The sequence below is a fragment of the Oncorhynchus nerka genome, linkage group LG3 (assembly GCF_034236695.1).
Source record: "Oncorhynchus nerka isolate Pitt River linkage group LG3, Oner_Uvic_2.0, whole genome shotgun sequence".
Classification (NCBI taxonomy): domain Eukaryota; kingdom Metazoa; phylum Chordata; class Actinopteri; order Salmoniformes; family Salmonidae; genus Oncorhynchus; species Oncorhynchus nerka.
Window position 1 is genome coordinate 17,956,229 of NC_088398.1, and position 16,396 is coordinate 17,972,624.

The 16,396-nt window shown below is 42.3% G+C and overlaps 1 protein-coding gene across 1 annotated transcript; it reads left to right on the forward strand.

Moving 5' to 3' along the window:
- Window positions 1–543: 543 nt before the first annotated feature.
- Window positions 544–16,234, forward strand: LOC115103225 (death-associated protein kinase 2-like). Its single transcript, XM_029624019.1, has 12 exons — window positions 544–992; window positions 9,484–9,615; window positions 9,897–10,118; window positions 10,895–11,033; window positions 11,204–11,333; window positions 12,037–12,085; window positions 12,202–12,228; window positions 14,120–14,272; window positions 14,380–14,425; window positions 14,596–14,685; window positions 14,915–15,001; window positions 15,219–16,234. The coding sequence occupies exons 2-12, from the start codon at window positions 9,554–9,556 to the stop codon at window positions 15,297–15,299; spliced, it is 1,086 nt and encodes a 361-aa protein (XP_029479879.1). The 5' UTR covers window positions 544–992; window positions 9,484–9,553; the 3' UTR covers window positions 15,300–16,234.
- Window positions 16,235–16,396: the final 162 nt, after the last annotated feature.

Below are 16,396 nucleotides of genomic sequence, written 5' to 3' on the forward strand. Positions count from 1 at the left end.
GTAACCAGTCGCATGTCAGGACATTTCTCATCTTTCAGTCTACAAAGGCTATTGCAGTGTATGGACTAGCTAATGATATGCTCCGGAAAACAAGCTTTTGAATGATATATGATTCAACATGGAGAGTTTTAAAAATAGCGATTGAAGTTCTACATGAAACATGCTATCAAGAACGATATTTATGGTAGGTGTAGTTGAAGAAGTTAATATAAAATTATACAAATAAAGTATTTATATACATTATTGCCGATGTATTTGTACATTTTTTGAAAGTATAGAAGTTATAGTTGCAAAATATCCCAATATCTGAAAATTGATAGATGAAGCAAAATCACAATTTTTGCCTATGGCCTTAATGGGAAAAAATAATCCAAAAGTAACTGAAAGTAGCCTAATCGGATTAAGTTACTGAGTTTGGGTAATACAAAATTACGTTGATTACAATGTTGGACAGGTAACTAGTAACTAACGGATTACATTTAGGGTTACCTACCCAACCCTGCCTTTAGGGTACTTTTTTACCACATCACACAGTAGCCTACAACCAGTGCACTGTGCAGTAGGCCTATTTGCAAATGGCACGCAACATATCCAAGAAATTTGATTGTAGTAGACTAATCAGTGGATTGATTCAGGGCCACCACAGGCACCTTTTATAGTCTACATGAATATTGAGGTTTAAAAAAAAAAAGTATGCGAGGGCTTTCCTTGGTGTATGTCGCGTTTCTCTAGCTCCCCTGTAGGCTTGGGTAACCAACGCGCATTGAAATAAAGGGAGCCGTCGAACCAGTCTGCCTACTAATCTCTCTCCGGCACGGAAACCGGTTGCTGTCGGAATACGGTACAAGCTAATTATTCTCTATTCAAGGGAGACACACTTACTTTAACTTCGGGCGTTCGTAAAGCCTACTACAACGTTGAAGAAGTAGAAAGTTGTGACACGCCCAACCTCGCATCAAAACTGCGCCCGAGATTATCGTGAATTTATTTGGGTGAGTAGCTTTAACTATAACCACCGTCTACCTTTTCTCAAACGAAAGATGACCCAAAATCAATTTATTTGAGTAGGCTTATTTATGAGGAGCCATTTCCCTCGTCTGTCTGTTGGTTCCATTTGATGAAAATCAAGCGGTGTTGGCCATTTAAAACACTATTATTATTTTTATTTTTTTGGGATGTGTAATGTCATACAAAACCCATGGACGCCGCTTTTACAATGTCACAAATTACGCATCAACTTTTCCATTGTCACTTGTTTCAGGCTTGAATGGATGATTCCACGTTAGACTCTAGTATCTAGTGGCCAAAGCATTCCCCTCCCATTCTTCATGTCAATTCTCACAATTGTTTGATATAAATAACTCACTTCTCATTCATGCACTCTCTCTCTCGCTCTCTCTGTTTTATGGGACATAGCTGTGGTGATACCCTATATGTGTCCTAATCTCTGGGGCTATACAGATGGCATATCTTAATTTGATCATCCCGTTGCAGTAATGTTCCTCAACAACAGGAAATGCAAACTTGTAGTGTATTCAATGTTGAAAAAGGCTTTTAAAATTTGTAATTTCCACATAATCTCGGACTTGGTTTGCCTTAATGAAAAATGTATCAACCACAGGAGGTTGGTGGCACCTTAATTAGGGAGGATGGGCTTGTGGTAATGGCTTGTGCGGAACAGGCAGTTAACCCACTGTTCCTAGGCCGTCATTGAAAATAAGAATTTGTTCTTAACTGACTTGCCTAGTAAAATAAAGGTGTAAAAAAAATATTTAAAAATTAGTGGAATGGTATCAAACGCATGGATTCCATGTGTTTGATGCCATTCCATTTGCTTCGTTCCAGCCTTTATTATGAGCCGTCCTCCCCACAGCAGCCTCCTGTGGTATCAACCCCTACAAAAAATGTCCATTGATTATAACAATTCACATTTCCTGTTGCTCCAGGATTATATTCCTGTTGTGTGAAACTGGCTCAAATTAAGATACAGCATCTGTATATGTTTTTCCATTTGGACAGTCAGTCCTTGACAATGGATGTACTGGAGTAGACGTTTTACTAGTGTTACAGTAGTCTAGTAGTGGACCAGAATAGGTCATGCATATGACATGCAGTCAAATACACATGCACGTACACAGAGTCACATGCACACAGTCACAAGTTCACACACAAATGAACTTTCAGGCACACCTGTTAATTGAAATGCATTCCAGATGACTCTCAACTGTGAAGTAACACATTTGGAGTCATGTAGTAACCAAAAAAGTGTTAAACAAATCAAAATATATTTTACATTTGAGATGATACAAAGTAGCCACCTGTTGCCTTGATGACAGCTTTGCACACTTGAGGCATTCTCTCAACCAGCTTCACCTGGAAGGCTTTTCAAACAGTCTTGAAGGAGTTCCCACATGCTGAGCACTCGTTGGCTGCTTTTCCTCCACTCAGAGGTCCAACTCATCCCAAACGATCTCAATTGGGTTGAGATTGGGTGGTTGTGGCGGCCAGGTCATCTGATGCAGCACTTCACCACTCTCCTTCTTGGTCAAATAGCCCTTACACCGCCTGGAGGTGTGTTGGGTAATTGTCCTGTTGAAAAACAAATGAGTCCCACTAAGCGCAAACCAGATGGGGTGGCATATCACTGCAGAATGCCGTGGTAACCATGCTGGTTAAGTGTGCCTTGCATTCTAAATAAATCAGAGAGTGTCAACAGCAAAGCACCATCACACCACCTCCATGCTTCACTGTGGGAACCACACATGTGGAGATCATCCTTTCACCTACTCTGCGTCTCAAAGACACCGGTTGGAACTAGAAATCTCAAATTTGGACTCATCAGACCAAAGGACAGATTTCCACCGGTCTGATGTTCATTGCTTGTGTTTCTTGTCCAAAGCAAGTCTCTTCTTATTATTGGTGTCCTTTAGTAGTGGTTTCTTTGCAGCAATTGGACCATGAAGGCCTGACTCAAGCAGTCTCCTCTGAACAGTTGATGTTGAGATGTGTTTGTTACTTGAACTCTGAAGTATTTATTTGGGCTGAAATCTGAGGTGCATTTAACGCTAACTTATCCCTTGCAGCAGAAGTAACTCGGTCTTCCTTTCCTGTGACGGCCCTCATGAGAGACAGTTATATCAAATCGCTTGATGGTTTTTGCGACTGCACTTGAAACTTTCAGTTCTTGAAATTTTCCGTATTGACTGACCTTCATGTCTTAAAGTAATGATGGACTGGTGTTTCTCTTTTCTTACTTGAGCTGTTCTTGCCATAATATGGACTTGGCCCTATTTGGTAAAATACCATCTTCCTTATACCACCCCTACCTTGTCACAACACAACTGATTATAGCAAACGCATTAAGAGGCCTAATAATTAGTGTTGGACGAGTAACCGAAAGGTTGCAAGATCGAATCCCAGAGCTGACAAGGTAAAAATCTGTCGTTCTGCCCCTGAAGAAGGCAGTTAACCCACTGTTCCTAGGCCGTCATTGAAAATAAGACTGACTTGCCCAGTTAAAAAAAAAAAAAAAAAAACTTAACAAGGCACACCTGTTAATTGAAATCCATTCCAGGTGCCTACCTCATGAAGCTGGTTGAGAGAATGCCACGCTGTCTAAGCAAAGGGTGGATACTTTGAAAAATCTCAAATATATTTTGATATGTTTAACTTTTTTTGGGCTCCAGAGTGCGCAGCGGTCTAAGGCATTGTATCTCAGTTCTTGAGGCGTCACTATATACACCCTGGTTCGAATCCAAGCTGTATCACAACCGGCCGTGAATGGGAGTCCCATAGGGCGGCGCACAATTGGCCCAGCGTCATCCCGGTTTGGCCGGTGTCGGCTGTCATTATAAATAAGAATTTGTTCTTTACTGACTTGCCTGGTTAAAGGTTTAAAAAAAAATACAAATACATTATTACATGATTCCATATGTGTTATTTCATAGTTGTGATGTCTTCACTATTATTCTACAATTTAGAAAATAGTCAAACTAAAAAACCCTTGCATGAGTAGGTGTCTAAACTTTTGACAGGTTCTGTATACACGTCACATGTCCTGCCATTGTCTCCCAACAAAGGCATAGACACAAACACCCTGTCATCAGACTCTTCTCTTTTCAAACTAGCACACAGACACACTGTCATTTCACACATGCATGCATGCACACCACACAGACACACACATCCTGTTTTTTTTACCATATTTTTCCAGTTTGCATCAATGCATATTGTCAGACAAATGCACCGGTGTGAGTGAACACACGCACAGACAGAAAAATAATTGTGAGCCCATAGCCGCACGAAGGTGTTTGGGGGTGCGTGATTACAGGCAATATCCACACTGAGCTGAAGACCAGGGTTACGGCTTACAAGGAATTGAACATGGACGCATACAAGAAAGCCCGATATGACCTCCGACGAGACATCAAACATGCAAAAGAACAATATAGTAGGAATCCTATTACATGGGCTCCAACTCTCATTTTATGTGGCAGGGCTCGCAGACGATAATCGATTACGAAGGGAAATCCAGCCGTTTAAACGTTTTGCTCACATTGGCCATGGAGAGCGAGATCACACAATAATCCCAAAAACGGGCTTTCACGAAGGGAGCATAAAAAGATTATTGTGTGATCTCGCTCTCCATGGCCGCTGTGAACAGAACGTTTAAACGGGTTAACAATCACAAGGCCGCCTGCCAGACAGAATACCAGGGTTCGTTCTCAAAGCATGCGCAGAACGGCTGGTGGGTGTCTTCACAGACATTTTCAATATCTCCTTGTTCCAGTCTAATCCCAACATGTTTCAAGCTGACCAACATTGTCTAAATGACTATCGCCCTGTAGAACTCACATCTGTAATTATGAAGTGCTTTGAAAGGCTGGTCATGACACACATCAACAACATCATCCCAGACTCCCTAGACCCACTCCAATTTGCATACTGCCCCAATAGATCCACAGATGATGCAATCTCAATTGCACTTCATACTGCCCTCTCCCACCTGGACAAGAGGGGAAATAACTATGTGAGAATGCTGTTCCTAGACTACAGCTCAGCGTTCAACACCATAGTCCCCACCAAGATCATCACCAAGTTATGGACCCTGGGACTGAACCCATCCCTCTGCAACTGGACCCTGGACTTCCTGACAGGTCGGCCCCAGGTGGTGAGGGTAGGCAAGAACACCTCCACCACGATGTCCCTTAACACGGGGCCCCCCCATGGGTTTGTGTTTAATCCCCTCCTGTACTCCCTGTTCACCCACGACTGCGTGGCCACGCACAACTCAAACACCATCAAGTTTGCTGACGACATGACAGTGGTAGGCCTGATGATAGACGGCGATGAGTCAGCCTACAGGGAGGAGGTCAGAGACTTACCAGTGTGATGCCAGGACATCAACCTCTCCATCAACTTCAGTAAAACCAAGGAGCTGATCATGGACTATAGGAGAAAGAGGGGAGAGCACACCCCCATCCACATCGACAGGGCTGTTGTGGAGCGGGTCGAGAGCTTCAAGTTCCTTGGCGGCCACATCATTAATGACTTAACATGGTCCACACCTGCACAGTCGTGAAGCGGGCATGGCAGCACCTCTTCCCCCTCCGGAGGCTGAAAAGATTTGGCATGGGCCCTCGGATCCTCAAAGTTCTACAGCTGCACCATCGAGAACATCTTGACTGGCTGCATCGCCACTAGGTATGGTAAATGACAGCAAAGCACTACAGAGGGTGATGTGAACAGCCCAGTACATCACTGGGGCTGAGCTCCCTGCCATCCAGGACCTTTTATATCAGGCAGTGTCGGAGGAAGGCTCGAATTGCCATAGACTGTTCACTCTGCTACCATACAGTCGTGGCCAAAGGTTTTGAGAATGACACAAATATTCATTTTCACAGTCTGCTGCCTCAGTTTGTATGATGGCAATTTGCATATACTCCAGAATGTTACAAAGAGTGATCAGATGAATTGCAATTAATTGCAAAGTCCCTCTTTGCCATGCAAATGAACTGAATCCCCCAAAAACATTTCCACTGCATTTCAGCCCTGCCACAAAAGGACCAGCTGACATCATGTCAGTGATTCAATCGTTAACACAGGTGTGAGTGTTGACAAGGCTGGGGATCACTCTGTCATGCTGATTGAGTTCGAATAACAGACTGGAAGCTTCAAAAGGAGGGTGGTGCTTGTAATCATTGTTCTTCCTCTGTCAACCATGGTTACCTGCATGGAAACACGTGCCGTCATCATTGCTGTGCACAAAAGGGCTTCACAGGAAAGGATATTCCTGCCAGTAAGATTGCCCATAAATTAACCATTTATCGGATCATCAAGAACTTCAAGGAGAGCGGTGCAATTGTTGTGAAGAAGGCTTCAGAGCGCCCAAGAAAGTCCAAGTGCCAGGACCATAACCTAAAGTTGATTCAGTTGCGGGATCGGGGCACCACCAGTACAGAGCTTGCTCAGGAATGGCAGCAGGCAGCTGTGAGTGCATCTGCACGCACAGTGAGGCGAAGACTTTGAGGATGGCCTGGTGTCAAGAAGGGCAGCAAAGAAGCCACTTCTCTCCAGGGAAAAACATCAGGGACAGACTGGTATTCTGCAAAAGGTACAGGGATTGGACTGCTGAGGACTGGGGTAAAGTCATTTTCTCTGAATCCCCTTTCCGATTGTTTGGGGCATCTGGAAAAAAGTTTGTCCGGAGAAGACAAGGTGAGCGCTACCATCAGTCCTGTGTCATGCCAACAGTAAAGCATCCTGAGACCATTCGTATGTGGGGGTTGTTTCTCAGCCAAGGGAGTGTGCTCACTCACAATTTTGCCTAAGAACACAGCCATGAATAAAGAATGGTGCCAACACATCCTTAGAGAGCAACTTCTCCCAACCATCCAGGAACAGTTGGGTGACGAACAATGCCTTTTCCAGCATGGAGTACCTTGGCATAAGGCAAAAGAATGGGCTGCCATCAGTCAGGATGTGGCCCAGAAGTTAATTGACAGCATGCCAGGGCGGATTGCAGAGGTCTTGAAAAAGAAGAGTCAACACTGCAAATATTGACTCTTTGCATCAACTTCATGTAACTGTCAATAAAAGCCTTAGACACTTATGAAATGCTTGTAATTATACTTCAGTATTCCATAGTAACATCTGACAAAAATATCTAAAGACACTGAGGCAACAGACTTTGTGAATTAATATTTGTCATTCTCAAAACTTTTGGCCACGACTGTACATTGATCTGGTACTCCCTGTATATAGCTCCATTCTTGTGTATTTTATTTTCTTCCTCTTACTACGTATTTTTAGTTATTAATATCTCTAAACTCTGCATCGTTGGGAAGGGCTCATAAGTAAGCATTTCACGGTAAGGTCTACACCAGTTGTATTCAGCGTATGTGACGAATACAATTTTGATTTGGTATGTAGTGATAGAACTTCCCATGACGGAGTGTGAGGAGTATATTGATGTATTATCCGACTATCGATTACCCGTTATCGAATACCCGTTATCAGGCCGTGCATCACTCATACACAGTAGAAACTCCCAGGCCCTGTAGACGGGCCACATAGGGGAATATGGACACACCTCTCTGTCTTTCTCTTTTCACAGAATGATTCTCATCTGTGTTGCGGTTAAGCAGAACACATTGGCCCGTGGTTAGGTAGTTAGTGTGTGTGTGCTAACAACACATTGGGGTGTTCACTGATAAATGAAGGATATTTCCGGGGATATGTAAATATTTACAGATACAGAGCATGCCTTTGTGCTCCAGCATCAGCAGGGAAGGATGTGTGTTGGTGGTTGTGTGTGAAGAATAATTATTTAGTTTTCGTTGCTAAATCAAAAAGCCATGATGGAACAGTTGTTAAGCATTCATTAACGTGACGTAGTAACATCTCTATTACCCATTTAACATTCATAAACAACTTCCATACCTCAGGCAAGGTGATGTCGACACACACACATATATATATATATATATATCAGACACGCAGCAGAAAATGTCTGTTCTATATAAAACATCCGGATAAGGGTGCTGTCAGTGGCTGCCTTTGTTCAAGTTATCAGTGTTAGTGCAGGACTAACCATCAAACACACACATGAAATGCAAGGAAGCAGTATAGTTGTTTTTTTGAGGCTTTTCCAATCGCTTTGGTGATCTTTTCGTGGTGAATTTTCTAATCTCTTAGTACAAAACTCCAAACTGGTAAGACTTGTAAAACAGCAAATCTTATATTCAAAACCTTTTTTATTTTGTATTAATTTTGTTTGGAGACTTTCACCACACAAGCATTGACCCAAAATATATGTTTAGGGAAAGGGGGATACCAGTCAGTTGTACAACTGAAGTGTGTCTTCCCCACTGAATCAGAGAGGTGCGGGGGGGCTGCCATAATCGACATCTATGTCTTCGGTGCCTGGGGATCAGTGGGTTAACTACCTTGCTCAGGGGCAGAACGACAGATTTTTACCTTGTCACTTCGGGGATTCGATCCAGCAAACTTTCAGTTATTGGCCCAATGTTCTAACCACTAGTTTACTGTGAAATACCATGAGAACATTGATTTAATCACCAAAATGCATCATGATATCTTCTCAATTTAGTTATTTTAACTAACAATCTAATAGCAGCAAATGCAAAATTGCCCTTTGAATGTAATATGCTACAGAAATGTATATTACACTGTTTTGACATTAGGCAATACACTGGCACTACCCATAAAATTAGACTGAAAATGTATTTAATTTCTATCCCATGCGTGATTTAAATTTAAAGGGACTGTTCCCACGTTCAGGGAGACTGCATTCACAGTAAATGCTGCATATGTCGCCTCAATCAGAAATTACCTTTAAATTTTAATTGCGTTATAGCGCTGAACTTTCACAATACAAATTGAATTGGGGCCTAGATGCTACAGAGCAGATCTTCATCATGAAGTATTGCATCGAGTCAATTGGAAATGTGCTTAGAGTTTTGAAACGACTGCCTTTTTGAGGATCTGTTTTGTACTAACCGTTGTGACATACTTGTGAACATCTCACCAAAGCTATTGAAAAAACTAATGTTATACAAATCATGGGGTTTGGCTGTTTTCTTGTGTTCGTAGCTACGCGAAGCCAACCTAAAACATCTGGAAAGGGAAAGGGGGATACCTAGTCAGTTGTTCAACTGAAATGTGTTTTCCGCATTTAACCCAACTCCTCTGACTCTGCCAGCGAACACGGTTGTGTGCGTGTGCCTTTTTTCAATTTATGTCCATGTCTGTTTCCATTAGTTTATAGTTTATCTACTTTGGTCTCGCTGCTATACGCTTGTCATAATTCTATCTACACACAGAGTTCTGTTTATTGTCCCGGCATTCTTCCATGGTTCCTGATGCTGTCTGGTGCCTTCACTTGCGTCTATCTTTGAAATACATTTTAGTTTACCTTCCACATCTGTTCTGTCATCCCTCTTTCTTCCCTCACTTCTACAGAATGCAGTAGCTCTGGGAAACAATCAGAAAAAGAGTGTGAGGGGGGGAAAGAGGGAAAAAGAGCAAGACCATGGCTCAGATTAAGCTGCAGAATGTGGAGGACTACTATGAGATTGGAGAGGTTCTTGGCAGGTGAGTGAGAAGGTTTGGAGTAAAGAATGAAACGGCGCTAGACTTGAATTTACGTTCATTTGAATTGATTTGAATTTAACTTTACGTTATTTACTTATAAAGCTAGGAATACACTGCTAAGTAAATGGTACTAGAAAGGTGCAATGCCCCTCAGTTACTCTCTCTCTCATCTCAAATTCAAACAAGCTTTAGGCCTATTAGCATCACAGGAGTAGTTCAGCGTAATCTCGAGCACAATGCAAAAGTTCTCTATGATAACATCCCTCTCTGGCCCCCTCTAGTGGTCACTTTGGGCAAGTGCGTGCGGTGCTGGAGCGTGCATCCGGGGTCCGCTGGGCGGGGAAGTTCCTGAAGCTGCGTCGGAGCGCCAGTAGTCGCCTGGGCCTGGAGAGGAAGAGTGTGGAGAGGGAGGTGGAGATACTGCAGAGCTTGCAGCACACCAACGTCATGGCCCTCAGGGACGTGTTTGAGAGTCGCGCTGAGGTGGTGCTCATCGTGGAGCTGTGAGTCAAGTGGGGACAGATGGAGGGAGGGGGAGACCTCTGCTGGTCTCTGTCTGTCTGTCTGTCGTCCCCCTCAGCCCACAGCAGGTGGGATGGAAATAGTTGCGTGGAGCACCACTCTCACTCCCACCCTGTTTAATGGGAACACAATGAGAAGCACTTGGTCCCGTCAGCCCATCTAATCCTCCTGTCAATACTAGCACTAATCTAATAGTCCAGGCCAGACAGACCACTCAAAACTATTAATATAACTGAACAACCCACAGACACACACAACTGCAATCAACCTGGTGCTGTACTCCAAGAGGCAAGAGTGTGCATGAATAAAAGATCTTGAAGCAAATTTTTAGGCTGATTCGCTTTTGAGTAAGTTTAATAGGAATGACTGAGATGCCATTTTATAAGTCGATAGATGTAAGATCTTAATTTGAGCCAGTTTGATACAGCAGGGAAACAATTCTGCAGCAACAAGAAATGTTAATTATTATGTGGATTATCATTAATGGACATTTATGTAGGGGTTGATACATTATTCATAAAGGAAAATCAAGTCTGAAATTTCAAAGTGGAAATTAAACTTCAGAAGCCTTTTAAAGTCTCAAATATATTAATGGTTTTAAATGTTCTCCTGTAACAGGATGGTCAAATTAATATCCTACATCTGTATGTGAGAGATATATTCTACTGACAAACTTACATCTATTTAATTATCTTTATTTGTTCCATTTTTTTTCTCTCTTTCTCTCTCCTCCACTCCCCTCCCATCTCTGCTCTAGTATTAGTGGTGGGGAGCTGTTTGATTTCATAGCAGAGAAGGAGAGCTTGTCTGAGGAGGAGGCCATAGAGTTCCTGAAGCAGATCCTCAAGGGAGTTGGCTTTATGCACACTAAGAACATTGCCCACTTTGACCTCAAGGTGAGACACAAGGATAGCAATAGAGCCGATAGAAAGCAGTGTTGCCCCGTTCCGTGAATTAGGTGGGACGGGCCCCTCCTTTCCTGACCCTTGACTAAATCCATTTGGGCTGTTTTTCATTCCATCAGGATTTGGCATTGTTTGTGTAACACTCTCTGTTTTCCATTTAGCCAGAGAACATTATGCTGGCAGACAAGATGATGCCACACCCCCACATCAAGATCATTGACTTTGGACTGGCCCATCGCCTCAAACAGGGGGAGGAGTACAGGAGCCTCTCTGGGACCCCACAGTACATCGGTAAGTGGAACATTCCACGTGTTTACTGTCTGTGTTTGGTGGTGGAAATTGTGTCAGTCAGTATGTGTGAGCATTTTGTTAGTGTGTGATAATGGTGTGTGTCTTCCTGTCTGTTTTAGTTTTTATTTAGCCTGAGCCTCTAGAAAGGTGCTGAAGTTTCCATGGAGACAGTTTCCAAGGGGTAGTAGTGTGGTTGTGGACAGGATGTGACATCAGAGCATGTGGTGGGGCACTGGGGGTAGTGAGAGATGTGTGACTAGGTGAGAAGTTTCAACAGGCCTGAAGTACGTGATGCAACCTGAGTCGCCAACACAAAGAGTGTAACGGAATGAATACTTGCATGGGGATTATTGTAGGGCCATGGATTCTACCATAACCCACTCATTGCCCAACTAGTTGCCCATTTTCATGTGTTTTACTATAAGAATTTAGAGCATTTAAAGTCGGTTAGAGAATACCATTCTACTGTGCAACAGCAGTCTTAACATCACCCAGTGTTTCCCTAACACAATGACACAGTGACTGTTGTGACAAAAGGAAGTGACACGCTCCTCTATTGTATTCTCAGGTCCTTACAAAATATGTCACTCTATTTTTTTGACTATCTGTTATTTTCATCTCTTACACATACTCTGTTTTTCTGGATAAGGCTGGATTGTGTTGTGTGTATCTCATGATTTCTCCCTTTCCGTTCTCCTCCCAGCCCCTGAGGTGATTAACTACGAACCCCTGAGTGAGGCAGCCGACATGTGGTAACCATTACTACAATGTTATTCATTAGAAAAACAAAATGTCCCAGCTGCCTTGACTGCTGGGGTAAATAGTTTTGTGCACAAAGTCACTCATCTCTCTTCTCTTTCCTCTCCAGGAGTATTGGTGTGATAACCTACATATTGTGAGTATACAGAACAAGTGGACAATTTGAACTTGACATATCGTAGCTACCAGTGGAGGTTGGTGGGAGGAGCTATAGGATGACTGGGTAATTGTAATGTCTGGAATAAAATTTATGGAACAGTATCAAATATGAAACCACGTTTGACTCCCTTCCATTTATTACATTGCAGCCATTACAATGAGCCTGTCCTCCTATAGATCTGCCCACCAGCCTCCTCTGGTAGCTAAACATACAGTGCCTTGCGAAAGTATTCGGCCCCCTTGAACTTTGCGACCTTTTGCCACATTTCAGGCATCAAACATAAAGATATAAAACTGTATTTTTTTGTGAAGAATCAACAAGTGGGACACAATCATGAAGTGGAATGACATTTATTGGATATTTCAAACTTTTTTAACAAATCAAAAAACTGAAAAATTGGGCGTGCAAAATTATTCAGCCCCTTTACTTTCAGTGCAGCAAACTCTCTCCAGAAGTTCAGTGAGGATCTCTGAATGATCCAATGTTGACCTAAATGACTAATGATGATAAATACAATCCACCTGTGTGTAATCAAGTCTCCGTATAAATGCACCTGCACTGTGATAGTCTCAGAGGTCCGTTAAAAGCGCAGAGAGCATCATGAAGAACAAGGAACACACCAGGCAGGTCCGAGATACTGTTGTGAAGAAGTTTAAAGCCGGATTTGGATACAAAAATATTTCCCAAGCTTTAAACATCCCAAGGAGCACGGTGCAAGCGATAATATTGAAATGGAAGGAGTATCAGACCACTGCAAATCTACCAAGACCTGGCCGTCCCTCTAAACTTTCAGCTCATACAAGGAGAAGACTGATCAGAGATGCAGCCAAGAGGCCCATGATCACTCTGGATGAACTGCAGAGATCTACAGCTGAGGTGGGAGACTCTGTCCATAGGACAACAATCAGTCGTATATTGCACAAATCTGGCCTTTATGGAAGAGTGGCAAGAAGAAAGCCATTTCTTAAAGATATCCATAAAAAGGGTCGTTTAAAGTTTGCCACAAACCACCTGGGAGACATACCAAACATGTGGAAGAAGGTACTCTGGTCAGATGAAACCAAAATTGAACTTTTTGGCAACAATGCAAAACGTTATGTTTGGCGTAAAAGCAACACAGCTCATCACCCTGAACACACCATCCCCACTGTCAAACATGGTGGTGGCAGCATCATGGTTTGGGCCTGCTTTTCTTCAGCAGGGACAGGGAAGATGGTTAAAATTGATGGGAAGATGGATGGAGCCAAATACAGGACCATTCTGGAAGAAAACCTGATGGAGTCTGCAAAAGACCTGAGACTGGGGCGGAGATTTGTCTTCAAACAAGACAATGATCTAAAACATAAAGCAAAATCTACAATGGAATGGTTCAAAAATAAACATATCCAGGTGTTAGAATGGCCAAGTCAAAGTCCAGACCTGAATCCAATCGAGAATCTGTGGAAAGAACTGAAAACTGCTGTTCACAAATGCTCTCCATCCAACCTCACTGAGCTCGAGCTGTTTTGCAAGGAGGAATGGGAAAAGATTTCAGTCTCTCGATGTGCAAAACTGATAGACACATACCCCAAGCGAATTACAGCTGTAATCGCAGCAAAAGGTGGCGCTACAAAGTATTACCTTAAGGGGGCTGAATAATTTTGCACGCCCAATTTTTCCGTTTTTGATTTGTTAAAAAAGTTTGAAATATCCAATAAATGTCGTTCCACTTCATGATTGTGTCCCACTTGTTGTTGGTTCTTCACAAAAAAATACAGTTTTATATCTTTATGTTTGAAGCCTGAAATGTGGCAAAAGGTCGCAAAGTTCAAGGGGGCCGAATACTTTCGCAAGGCACTGTATTCTCTAATACCCCCCTATTCTACAGGTTGAGTGGTTTGTCCCCCTTTCAAGGAGATAATGATGAAGAGACACTAAAGAACATCGTGGGGATGATCTATGAGTTTGAAGAGATCTATTTCAACCAGACCAGCGCCATGGCCAAAGACTTTATTGAGAAACTGCTGGTCAACGACCCAATGTAAACAAATGGTCACGCATTCATTTATTAGTGTAATTGATATGGTTGTCTATAACGTCTGTATACTATGCAACAGTCTATTACTTAATGATGTGTCCCTCCTACAGAGAGAGAATGACAGCGAATGAATGTCTAGTACACCCTTGGATCAAGGTGAGATAGAATTGTGATTTGATTGGGGTAACTTTAATACATAAACCCAACATAAGCACATTATAAGGTTTGAGTAGGAAAGTTGTGAGTGATTCACACTGGAAAGCATGTCACTTTGGATAAAGGCTAAAGCGTCTATTAAAATATCACGTTAATTCCTTGTTTATCAGCCCCTCACGCGCAAACAGGCGGCTAACAGAAGTCGATCATCCATCAACATGAAAAGCTTCAAGAAGTTCAACGCCAAGAGGAAATGGAAGGTAAGTGCCAGTGGTGCATCTCAATACTCCAAAGTAGCTTCCTCTTTATTTCTCCTACCTTGTATCTGCATTGGTGTGCAGTAGTCCTACAATACTGGTGAGAGGGGGACACCTGCTGGTCCAGACATTGTATTGCACCATATTTTCCTTAATCTTTCAAAAGTACTGCTTTCCTATGGACACCTCTTTTCATACCCTTCTTAACCCCCCCCCCCCCCCCCCTCTGTAGATGTCGTTTAACATGGTGTGGGCGTGTAACAGATTATTTCGCCTGCGGTTGCAGTGTAAAAGTAGGTCACAGGAGGACCCGGAACTGGTAAGAGAGCAGAAAGGACTGGGTCTAGACCAGGAGAAATGCTGGCTTCTGCCCTTTTATTAAAGTCTGACTAAGACCTGTAGAACTTTCATAATAATATTACTATACCTTTTATTTGAACTGTTATAAAGCCTTTATTATCCTCTTAATATCAACATATTGATGAGGCTGTTGATATGCTTATATCTGACTATCTCTGCATTTGTCCCCTTGTCAGAGACAGTGTGAGAGCGACCAGGAGGACACGGAGACCAAGCCTGCTTCTCTCATTCGCCGTAGACTCAGCAGCAATTCCTAAATAAGACCACTGGGGTCACTAACACAGCCTCAGACCACCTCTATCATCCCACCATGGGGAAATGGAGAGAAGTCTTTTGTGAGTGATGCACCGGTCAACACTACTCTTAAGTTACAGAATGACTGACTATGGCAGTGACGATACGCGTAACGAACACGTGATGTGCAGGTGCCTAAAGCCCGTGTTGGTCCACAGAGTTGAATCTTCATGTCTCAGACATGGTTCCTGATCAAACCAGTGTAGTTTACAAAGCATTTCTGTTGCACCTCACCCCCATTTGACCTATAGGGTGTAGCCATTTTCTGAAATGGATTTGTCTGTGCCTTTTTTAAGTTTGACATATTTATTTTCTGAAAATGCCAAAACCTTTGTGTAGGTTTGATGGTTTACAGGATCGAGTTTGTCCCACTTATAGCTAACCTCAATTGCAATTATTCTGCCTTACAATATTATGTGGTTATTATTTAGCCTCTGATATTGTTGTCTGCTGTGTGCCTATCAAAGGTCTTGATTTTTCCAAACTGATTTCATTTAATTTTCTTAGACATATGCATTTCATACAATTAACTAGAAAAAGTACTTGGTAACATACATTATTTGATTGTGTCATCTTGATATAAGCTTATACAGAGCTACTGTACTAGACACAGTTTTAGCCATGTTTGATATTAAGTGTTTGACACTGACACGTGTAATGTGGTCTTAGTGTGTAGAGCCCTTAAAGCCTAACCAAACTTCATCTTAGATATACTTTGTTGAACATTTCAACTATCTTTGGCTTATGTCAAATTTACAGTTGTGTTTTTAAAGGGAAAGCTTTTTTATAACCTTGTGTAGACTTGTTTTATATATATAATAATGCGTTTAATACTGACAACCATGTTTTGTGAATTGTGTGATGGTGAATAAAAAATGTTTGTCTGATGTTAAAGATATTACAGGATATACGTTTGTTGCTTTGAAAACACACCATTTTTAAAAAGACAGCAGACCATTTGCACTGGGTTGAGTAATCAGTTTCTGTGGCACATGTTACCATATTAGAACCATGAGATCAAGATAGTCAGTGAACTGCAACCTGTATCTAGCTTGATCTC